We start from the raw sequence: 12,343 nt of genomic DNA, 5'->3' as shown, positions 1-12,343 counted from the left end.
TGAAAAAAAAAAAAAACAGAGATTGGATCAAAAAATAAGACTCAACTATATGTTGTCTACAAGAAACCCACTTTAAGGACTTCCCTGGCAGTCCAGTGGTTAAGACTCTGTGCTCCCAATGCAGGGGGCACAGGTTCGATCCCTGGTTGGGGAACTAAGATCCTACATGCCACATGGAGTGGCCAAAAAAAAAAAAAAATTTGAGAAAATTGATAAAGACAAATGTTGATTCTTTGGAAAAATTAATAAAGCTAATATGCTAAAAAAAAAGAAAAGAAAGAAGGAAAGAAAGAAACATACTTTATTTATTTTTTTTTTATTTATTTGGCTGCCTCAGGTCTTTAGTTGTGGCACACAGGATCTTCACTGTGGAACATGGGATCTTTCACTGTGGTGTTTAGGCTCCTCGTTGCAGTGCGCAGGCTTCTCTCTGGTTGTGGCACGCGGACTCCAGAACGTGTGGGCTTAGTTGCCCCACGGCATGTGGGATCTTAGCTCCCCAACCAGGGCTCAAACCCGTGTCCCCTGCATTGGAAGATGGATTCTTAACCACCACACCAGGGAAGTCCCAGAAACCCACTTTAAATACAAAGAGAAATATAGATTAAAAGTAAATGGATGGGGCTTCCTTGGTGGCGCAATGGTTAAGAATCCACCTGCCAATGCAGGGGGCATGGGTTCAAGCCCTGGTCCGGGAAGATCCCACACGCCGCGGAGCAACTAAGCCCGTGCACCACAACTACTGAACCTGCCCTCTAGAGCCCACGAGCCACAACTACTGAGCCAGCGTGTCACAACTACTGAAGCCCACATGCCTGGAGCCCATGCTCTGCAACCAGAGAAGCCACCACAATGAAAAGACTGCACACTGCAATGAAAAGCCTGTGCACTGCAACAAAGAGTAGTCCCTGCTCGCCACAACTAGAGAAAGCCTGTGCAAAGCAACGAAGACCCAACACAACCAAAAAAAAAAAAAGTAAATGGATGCAGATTTCCCTGGTGGTCCAGTGGCTAAGACTCCATGTTCCCAATGCAGGGGGCAAGGGTTTGATCCCTGGTCAGGGAACTAGATCCCACATGCCTCAACTAAAGATTCCACATGCCGCAACTAAAAGATCCCGTGTGCCGCAACTAAGACCCGACACGCCCAAACAAATAATTTTTTTTAAGTAAATGGATGGAAAAATGTACCATGCTAACACTAATCAAAAGAAAGCAAGAGTAACTCTATTAATTTCAGACAGAGCAGACTTCTAAGCAAGAAAAGTTATCAGGAATAAAGAAAGGCATTACATAGGGATTAAGTCTCCTAGAAGACATAACAATCCTTAATGTGTATGTGCCTAACAAAAGAGTGTCATTGGTGAGGCAAAAAATGGTAGAACTGCAAGGAGAAATAGATGACCCACTATCACAGTTGGAAATACCAACCCCCCTCTATCACATATGGACAGATCCAGCAGGCAGAAAATCAGTAAGGATATAGTTTAACTCAACAACATCATCAATCAATTGAATACAATAGACATCTACAGACTACTCCAACTAGTAACAACAGAACACACATTCTTCTCAAGCTCACACAGAACATTCACCAAGACAAACCACGTTCTGGGCCATAAAACACACCTTAAATTTAAAACAAGAGAAATCATGCAAAAAAAAAAAAAAAAAAAGAAATCATGCAATGTCTATACTCAGGCCACAATGGAATTAAACTAAAAGTCAATAACAGAAAGAAAATAGGAACACCCCAAAATACATGAAGATTAAACAACTTCTAAATAATTCATGGGTCAAAGAAGAAATCTCAAGAGCAATATAAAAATACTTTGAATCAAGTGAAAATGAAAAATGCATCTTATCAAAATTTGCAGGATGCAGCAAAAGCAGTGCCTAGAGGAGAGTTACAGCATTAAATGCATACACTGGAAAGAAGATCTAAAATCAATCATCTACGTCTATACCTTAGGGCAGGGGTCCCCAAACCCTGGACCGCGGACCAGTCCATGGCCTGTTAGGAACCGGGCCACACAGCAGGAGGTGAGCGGCAGGCAAGTGAGTGAAGCTTCATCTGCCACTCCCCATCACTTGCATTACTGCCTGAACCATACCTCCCTGATCCCCAGTCCGTGTAAAAACTGTCTTCCAGGAAACTGGTCCCTGGTGCTAACAAGATTAGGGACTGCTGCCTTAGGGAACCAGGAAAAAAAAAAAAAAAGTAAATTAAGTACAAAGTAAGCAGAGGGCTTCCCTGGTGGCGCAGTGGTTGAGAGTCCGCCTGCCAATGCAGGGGACGCGGATTCGTGCCGGTCCGGGATGATCCCACATGCCGCAGAGCGGCTGGGCCCGTGAGCCACGGCCACTGAGCCTGTGCGTCCAGAGCCTGTGCTCCACAACGGGAGAGGCCACAGCAGTGAGAGGCCCACGTACCACCAAAAAAAAAAAAAAAAAAAGTAAGCAGGAAAATAACAAAGAATTACAGCAGAAATCAATGAAATTGACATCAAGAAATAAGTAGAGAAAATAAACCAAACCAAAAGCTGGTTTTTTAATAAAAAGAAAAAACATCAATAAAATTGATAAATCACTAGCTAGGCTGACTAAAAAAAGAGAGGGCACAAATTACTGTACCAGAAATGAAAAAGAGGACATCACTACAGATCTCATGGGCATTAAAAAAATAATAAAGGAGGGCTTCCTTGGTGGCACAGTGGTTGAGAGTCCGCCTGCTGATGCAGGGGACACGGGTTTGTGCCCCAGTCCGGGAAGATCCCACATGCCGCGGAGCGGCTAGGCCCGTGAGCCATGGCCACTGAGCCTGCGCGTCTGGAGCCTGTGCTCCACAACGGGAGAGGCTACAACAGTGAGAGGCCCGCGTACCGCAAAAAAATAATAATAATAAAAATAAATAAAGGAATACTATGAACAACTCTATGCCCGCAAATCTGATAACCTAGATGCAATAGACCAATTCCCTTTGAAAGACACAATCTGCCAACACTCACATGAGAAGAAATAGGCAGTCTGAATACACCTATATCTATTAAAGAAACAGAATCCATAATTAGCCTTCCACAACTAAAAGCAACAGGCCCAGATGGAGTCACTAATGAATTCTACCAAACATTTAAGGAAGAAATTATACAAATTCTATACAATCTCTTTCAGAGGACAGAAGCAGAGGGAATACTTCCTAAGTCATTCTACATGATCACCATTAAACCTAACACTAAAACTAGGCAAAAACATTACAAGAAAACTACAGACCAGTATCTTGCATGAACATGAACACAGATACAAAAATCCTCAACAAATAGTAGCAAATTAAATCTAACAATGTACAAAAAGAATTATACACCATGACCAAGTGGGGTTTATCCCAGATGTGCATGTTAGTTCAACACTCAAAAATTAATTAATGTAGTGCAACACATAAACAGAACAAAAAAGAAAAATCACATATCATATTCAATAGATTCAGAAAAAGCACTGGACAAAATCAAACACTAATTCATGATAAAACTTCTCCATAAACTAGGAATATAGAACATTCTCAACTTGATAGAGAATATCTATAAAAACGCTATAGCCAACATCATACTAAATGGTGAAAACTCAAAGCTTTCCCACTAAGAACAGGAAAAAGGCTAGGATGTCCCCTCTTATCACTCCTTTTCAACACTGTACTAGACATACCAGCTAATGCAACAAGACAAGAAAAGGAAATAAACAATATACAGACTAAGAAAGAGAAAAATAAAACTGTCTTTGTTCACAAATGACACTATCATCTAAGTAGAAAATCCAATTGAATCTACAAAACAATTCCTGGAACTATTAAGTAATTATAGTAAGGTTATGGTACACAAGGTTAGTATAAAATGGCCAATCACATTCCATATACCAGCAATGAACAAGTGTGATTTGAAATGTAAAACACAATAGCACTTACATTGGTAATGAAATAATGTACAAGATCTATAAGAGGAAAACTAGAGAACTCTAATGAACAAAATCAAATAAGAATTAACTAAATAAAGGGATATTCCATGTTCATGGATAGAAAGACTCAGTAATGTCAAGATATCAGTTTTTCGCAACCTGATCTGTAGATTCAATGCATTCCAAATCAAAATTCCAACAAGTGATTTTGTGGATACCAACAAACTTATTCTAAAGTTTATATGGAGAGGGCAAAAGATCCAGAATAGTCAACACAATATTAAAGAAAAAGGACAAAGTTGGAGGGCTGATGTTACTTGACTTTAAAACCTACTATATAAAGCTACAGTAATCAAAACAGTGTGGAACTGGTGAAATAACAAATAGGTCAATGGAACAGGAGAGCCCAGAAATAGACCCACATAAATATAGTTGCCTGATTTTTACAAAGGAGCAAAGACAATACAATGAAGCAAAGGGATTATCTTCAACAAATGTAGCTGGAACAACTGGACATTTCATATCCCCAAAACTGGATCTAGACAAAGATCTAACACCATTCCCAAAATTAACTCACTGCATCATAAACTGATACGTGAAACACAAAACTATAAAAGTCCTAGAAAATAACATAGAAAACCTAGATGACATTAGGTATGGCAATAACTTTTTAGATTATATCTAAAGGCATGATCCAGGAAAGAAGTAAATAAGCTGGATGTTTTTAAAATTAAAAACTCCTGCTCTGCAAAAGACAATGTTGCAAGAATAAGAAAACAAGCCACAGACTGGGAGAAAATATTTGCAAAAGACATATCTGATAAAGGACTGTTATCCAAAATATACAAAGAACTCTTAAATCTCAACTGTAAGAAAATAAACACAACTAAAAAGTGGGCCAAAGACTTTTACAGACAACTCACCAAGATGATATACAGAGCAAATAAGCATACGAAAAGATATTCCACATCATATATCATCAGCAAAATGCAAATTGAAAAAAGGAGGTATCACTGCACAACTACTAGAATGGTCAAGTTCTGGAACACTGACAACACCAAATACTGGTGAGGATATGGAGTAACAGGAACTCTCATTCATTGCTGGTAGGAATGCAAAATGGTATAGCCACTTTGGAAGAGAGATTGGTGCTTTCTTATAAAACTAAATATACTCTTAGCATACTCAGCAATCATGTTCCTTGGTATTTACCCAAAGGAATTAAAAACTCATGTCCACCCCAAAACCTGCACAGAGATGTTTATTCCAGCTTTATTCTTAATTGCCAAAACTTGGAAGCAACCAAATGTCTTTCAGTAGGTGAACAGATAAATAAACTATGGTAGAGCCAGACAATGGAATATTATTCAGTGCTATAAAAAAAAAAAAAAAAGATTTACCAAAGCTTGAAAAGACACAGAGGAAACTTAAATGCATATTACTAAGTGAAAGAAGCCAATCTGAAAAGGCTATATACCGTCTGACTCCAACTACATGACATTCTGGAAAAGGCAAAACTATGAAGAAAGTAAGAAGACCAGTGGTTGTCACAGATTGGCAGGGGAAGTAGGGTAGGGATGAATAGGTGGAGCACAGAGAATTTTTAAGGCAGTGAAAATACTCTGTTTGACACCATAATAATGGATACATGTCATTATATATTTCTCAAAACCCATCAAATGTATAACACCAAGAGTGAACCCTAGTGTAAACTACAGACTTAGGATGATTATAATATGTCAATGTAGGTACATCAATTGTAACAAATCTATCACTTTGATAGGAGAAGTTGATAATGGAGGAGGCTATGTATGTGTGAGGCTATGTATGTGTGAGGTAAGAAATCTCTACCTTGTCCTCAGTTTCGCTGTAACCTAAAACAGCTCTAATAAAATGAAGTCTTAATGAAAGTTATACACACACACAAGTACAGGCTGAGAATTTTCCAAAGTAAACAGAGATCTCAAATCAGACCTCAAATCACAGATCCAAAAAGACTATCAAGAAAAATACATTCCATGACCCCAACAAAAAATTCATACCTAAATATTATATTCAAACTGGTAAAAAAAACAAAGATACAGACTACACTGAAGGAAGCCAGAGAGAAAAACATGTTACATTCAAAAGAACAAAGATGAGGATTAAAGCCAACTTCTCATTAAAAACTCTGCAACCAGAAAATAATAAAGTGACATCTTGAAAATGATGAAAGAAAAAACTGTCAAACCATATCCTATAGCCAGGGAAGTATTTCTCAAAAATGAAGGAGATTCAATCTACAACTTTCAGTAAAAAGGAGAACTAAGCAGAACATCAAGTAAATAGAAGACAAACAACACTATAATCCAACCAGACCAAATAGATATCTACAGAACACTCTATCCAACAGTTGCAGAATAAACATTTTCCTCAAGTGCACATGAAATATTCTCCAGGATAGAACATATGATGGTGATAAAACAAGCCTCAACAAACACAGAAAGATAAAAAACATACAAAGCATGTTTTCCAACATAATGAGTGAAATTATAAATAACAGAAGGAAGAAATTTGGGGAATGGACAAATACGTAGAAATTAAATAAAACACTAAGTAACCAATGGGTGAAAGAAAAAATTACAATGGGAAAGCAGAAAATACTCTGAGATGAATGAAAATGAAAATATGTCTTAAAAACTTAAACGATTTAGCTAAAGCAATACTTAAAGGGAAATTTACATCTATCTAATGCCTATATTAAAAAAGAAAGATCTCAAACAAATAACCTAAACTTCCACCTTAAGACACAGAAAAAAAAAGCAAACTAAACCTAAAGAAAGCAGAAAATAAAATAATAGAGGAGAAATTAATTTAAAAAATAGTAAAACAAGAAAAATCAATGAGATGAAAAGTTGGTTTTTGAAAACTAAAAATATTGGCAAACTTTGAGTTAGATCTGAGCAGGGGGAAAAAGAAGACTCAAATAACTAAAAGCAGAATGGCAGTGGAGACATTACTAACAAATACAAAAATAAAAGACAAACTGCCAAAGCTGACTTGTGAAAAAATATAAAAACTGAACAGAACTACAACAGATAAGAAACTGAGGACTTCCCTGGTGGTGCAGTAGTTAAGAAATCTGCCTGCCAATGCAGGGGACATGAGTTCGAGCCCTAGTCCAGGAAGATCCCACATGCCTCAGAGCAACTAAGCCTGTGTGCCACAACTACTAAGCCTGCACTCTAGAGCCCACAGGCCACAACTACTGAAGCCCACGCGCCTAGAGCCTGCGCTCCACAACATGAGAAGCCACTGTAATGAGAAGCCTGCACACCGCAACAAAGGGTAGACCCTGCTCACCACAACTAGAGAAAGCCCACAATGAAGACCCAGTGCAGCCAAATATAAATACATTTTAAAAAATTGAATTAGTAATCAAAAACTATCTACAAAGAAAAGCCTAGGCCCAGATGGCTTCACTGGTGAATTCTGTCCAACAATTAAAGAAAAATAATATTAAATCTTCACAATCTTTTCCTAATATAGAACAGGAGGGAACAATGTTCAACTCATTCTATGAGGCCAGTATTAGTCTGATACCAAATCCAGACAAAGACATCACAAGAAAACTACAGAACAATATCTCTTATGAATGTAAATGCAAAAATTCTCAACATAATGTTAGCATACCAAATCTAGAAGTAATATAAAAAGATTACACACTATGACAGAGTAGAATTCATCCCAGGAATGGAAGGTTGACTTAACATATGAAAATCAATTAACACACCAAATTGACAAAAGACAAAACCCATATGATCATCTCAATGGACAAAGAAAAAGCATTTGACAAAATTCAACACCGCTTCATGATAAAAACATTTTTAAATGGTTATAAATGGTTAAAGTAGTATATTTTATGTTATGTGTATTTTATAATAAAAATATTTTTAATAAGCAAAGAAATGACCAATAAGCACATGAAAAGATGCTCAACAGGGCTTCCCTGGTGGCACAGGAAAAAAAAAAAAAACCTCAATGAGATACTATTTCACACCCACTAGGATGGCTGTAATGGGGGAAAAAAGAAAAAGGAAAATAACTGTTGGCAAGGATATGGAGAAACTGGAACTCTCATACGATGCTGGTGGAAATGTAAAATGGTGCATCCATTTTAGAAAGCAATCTGGCAGTTTCTCAAACAATTAAATATTGAGTTACCATATGACCCAGGAATTCCACTCCTAGCTATATTACTCAAGAGAAATGGAAACATACAGCCACATAAAAACGAGTACTTGAATGTTCACAGCAACTTTAGTCAATAACCAAAGAGGAGAAACAACTCAAATATCCATCAAATAATGACTATATAAACAAAACATGGCACAGCAATATAGTGGAATAATATCTGGCAACAAAGGAATGGAGTACTAATACATGCCAAAACACAGATGAACCTGAAAAAATTAAGTACAAAAACCAGTCATGAAAGACTACATATTATATTATTCCATTTATATGGAATGTCCAGAATACGCAAATCTATAAAGACAGAAAGTAAATTAATAGTTGCTTAGGGCTGGGTGGGATGAGGGCTTTGGGTTACTGGATAAGTATATAGGGTTTCTTTCTGGAGCGATGAGAATATTCTAGAATTAGACTGTGGTGATGGTTACACAACTCTGTTAATATACTAAAACCCACTGTATATTTCAATGATGAACGTATTATATGATGAATAAATTGAGTGAGTTATATCTCAGTAAAGCAATTACCATAAAAATGGAGAAATACATTTTCAGACAAAAATAAAAGAGAGAATTAATTGGTCTACGTTAAAATAAGTGATAAAGGAAGCTCTTCCAGCAGAAAAAAACATGATACTGGACAGAAACTGGGACCTACACAAAGAAATAAAAAGCCCTTGATGGCACATATAAAGGAAAATATGGAATTGTTTATTTATTTCCATTCCTCTGAAAGTCATTTAACTATCTAAAGCAAAATAGTATCAATGTATTGTGTTATAATATATGCAAAAGTAAAACGTATGGTAAAAATAACACTAAGGAGGGTAGAAAGGAATCAGGAGTCTTTATACGAGGGAGTCTTTATACTACGTGTAAAACAATATGACATTATTTGAAAGTAACTGTGATTAATTAAACATGTATACTGTAAACTCTAGAGGAACCACTAAATATTTTTTTAAAGAGATATAAGGTAAGTAAATAGTAGAAATTAAATGGAATCATAAAATAATACTCAACAAATTCAAAAAAGAACAGAAAAAGAAGGAACAATTGGAACAAATAAACAGCTTTCAATCCAATTACGTCAATAATTACATTAAATAGAAACGTAAAGGACAATTAAAAAGTCTGAAATTGTCAGGCTGAATTTTAAAAAAATTTAAAAGACTAAGACTGGGAAAAAGAGAATGACACAATTATATAAAAACGTGAAACACAGACAGCAAGCAAACAACTATCAACAGTCTACCAATGGTGACAAAAACCTAACTATCAATTGATAAAGATTACTGCACCTCAAAAAGTAACTATTATCAATAATTCTCAAGACTGAAAATAACTTGAGTACATTCAACAGATCTAACCATAATGACAGCCACCTCTAGATATAACACAATGATTTAGCAACAACAACAAAAATTATGGTTAATTTTATAAGGCTGAGAATTATACCTTAAATCACCAAAATTCAAATTAACAGTGAAAAAAATCCTTCTTTATCTTCAATCAACTGTTGTAATAATTTCAGCTAGTTATCATAGTTTTGAAAACTTCACTGAAATACTTAAACATCTCACATGGCATTAAAATGCAAAAATATAGTAATTATTAAACGACTTCACAATTGAGTAACAAAGTCAGAAGAGAAAAAACTTGCAACAAAGGATTTTTCTGATACTGTGATTTATAATAATAAATATATACCTAATCTTTGCCTCTGGCCCTGTCACAGAGCTCCTAATACCCTTGGAATTTCCTCAATGAAAAGAGCAATAAAGGTGTCTTGTTATTTGTAACAATCCCCTCTTCGGCACACCACAGGCTATGTTAATGAACTTACTTTTAGAAAGCCCCTAAGGATGGGGGCTGGTCGCCAGGGGAACCAACCAAGGTATTAGAGGATTAGAACTTTCATTCCAACTCCCCAACGTCCAAGGAAGGGAGAGGGGCTGGCCGGAAGTTGAGCCAATGGCCAATGATTTAATCAACCATACCTTCATAATGAAGCCTCCATAAAAATACATGAACTACAATGTTTGGTGAGCTTCCAGGTTGGTGAATATGTGTGTCTACTGGGAGGATGACATACCTGGACAGGACATGGAGATCCGCACCCCTTTTCCTATATCTTGCCCTATGCATCTCTTCCATCTAGCTGTTCCTGAGTTATACACTTTATAACAAACCAGTCATCTAATAAGTAAACTGTTTCCCTGAATTCTGAGAGCCATTTTAACAAATTAATCAAACCCAAGGGGTCATGGGAACCTCTGATTTATACCAAGTCAGTCAGAAGCACAGGTAACAACCTGGAATTGCAACTGCTGTCTAAAAGAAGGGATAGTCCTACAGAATTAAGCCCTTAACTTGTGGGATCTGAGAGTGTCAGATTTCCTTATATTGTAGGGCACCCGGTGTCTGCCAGAGAGCTGGAGAACCGCTTGGTGTGGGGGAAAAGAAAACCTACACATTTGATGACCAGAGTGAAGTGTTAAAAATACGGGAAACACACAGAAGAGTTTTTCCCTAAAAATTTTAATGAACAAAAGAGTAAAACACACCATTATTGGAGCCACTAAGTGACTTTCTAAGTGTTATCTGCATGTTATTGATGAGGAAACAGAGGTAGGCTGAAAGTAGTGGCTTGCCTAAAGTCCACACAGTAAGGTGGAGCAAGGATTCAAATCCAAGTGTGCCTAACTCTGAAGGTCACATTTTTAATTTCAACATTGTCTTTAATAAGTCATTTATATATGCTATAGGTTAATTGTGATCCCTACAAATTTTAATGGAACCCAGAATTAACAGGAAGCACACACAACCTTATTCAGAGAAACCTCTTCCTAATGAAGAAACCAGTGTCAGGTCTACGATTGTTGTAATTTCGAAACCATTCTCAACACAAAAATGAAAACATACGTGCAATTTTTCTTTTAGCCAAACACTTTGCTCTATTCAACTGTTTTGTCTTCATTTTCTGCAATCCATTCTCCTCCTTTGGTTCCTGTTGCAAAACAAGAAGTATAATCAGGGTGACTGCCATTAGAAGTAGTACTCTTTCTACCTCCTCTACAGCCAACAGAGGCCACTGAGCCTCTGAAGAATCAGTGGTGGTTTTAAATGTTCAAAGAAAACATCAGAAAAAGATTCTTACGGTAGAAAAAGGAAAATGTAGACTCAGAACCAGTAAAAATTAAAAATCATAACATACTGACATAATTATCTGTCATATACAAGCTCATGTAAAACTGGTCCATCTGCAAAATACCTGCAAGTACACATCCAAGTTTAGAGAAAGCTTGATTCAAGGTTTAAAAATCAATAATGGGGCTTCCCTGGTGGCGCAGTGGTTGAGAGTCCGCTTGCCGATGCAGAGGACACGGGTTCGTGCCCTGGTCTGGGAAGATCCCACGTGCCGCGGAGCAGCTGGGCCCATGAGCCATGGCCACTAAGCCTGCGCATCTGGAGCCTGTGCTCCGCAATGGGAGAGGCCACAGCAGTGAAAGGCCCACGTACCGCAAAAGAAAAAAAAAATCAATAATAAAGTTTAAACTCAGTGCAGAGTCACTTATTTTAAATCAGTACTTTAAAAAGCAACAGAACTGAGGAAAAGTATGCAACATATTTATCAGATAAAGGGCTAATTTTCCTTATATATAGAGCTCTTATAAATCAATACAGAGACCAATATTTAACCTCCTCCCATAGACAAAGAATATGATAAAACACTTCATAGAAAAACATACACAAGGGGCTCATAAGTATGTAAATCATAACAATTATATAGATACTTTTTTAAACCTATATTAATAGTAAAAATGAAAATGTTTTATAAAACATTTATTGTGGGGAAACAGGTACTTTCATACCACTGATGGAATACAATGGATGCAAATCATTATTTTGTGTACCTGGAACTAATACAGCATTGTATGTAAATTATACTTCAATTACTCTGTGTGTGTGTGTGTGTGTGTGTGTGTGTGTGTGTGAACACTGGGAGGAAATGCATCAAAATGCTAATGGTGGGACCTCCTTGGTGGTCCAGTGGTAAAGAATCTGCCTTGCAATGCAGGGGATGCAGGTTCAATCCCTGGTCAGGGAACTAAGATCCCACATGCCGTGGGGCAGCTAAGCCCTTGTGCCACAACTACTGGGAT

The 12,343-nt window shown here is 37.0% G+C and overlaps 1 protein-coding gene across 6 annotated transcripts in view; it reads right to left on the bottom strand.

Annotated features, from left to right (window-relative positions):
* The window catches only part of LOC149744010 (BRCA1-A complex subunit RAP80), a 137,205-nt gene that overhangs the window by 75,663 nt on the left and 49,199 nt on the right, over positions 1-12,343 (bottom strand). For 5 of the 6 annotated variants that reach the window (XM_089905129.1, XM_089905130.1, XM_089905131.1 and 2 more), the window contains exon 3: positions 11,103-11,187. The exons of the other annotated variant lie outside the window; for it this stretch is intronic. In XM_089905129.1, the coding sequence (XP_089761255.1) occupies positions 11,103-11,187 (85 nt within the window). The remainder of the gene's footprint in view (positions 1-11,102; positions 11,188-12,343) is intronic. 6 annotated transcript variants of the gene reach the window in all.

The sequence above is a fragment of the Delphinapterus leucas genome, unplaced genomic scaffold (genome assembly GCF_059928025.1).
Source record: "Delphinapterus leucas isolate spDelLeu-1000000601 "Yukka" unplaced genomic scaffold, BTC_Dleu_Yukka2 spDelLeu_asBTCV2_sq25, whole genome shotgun sequence".
Lineage (NCBI taxonomy): Eukaryota > Metazoa > Chordata > Mammalia > Artiodactyla > Monodontidae > Delphinapterus > Delphinapterus leucas.
This window is presented reverse-complemented; position numbering and strand designations above follow the sequence as displayed.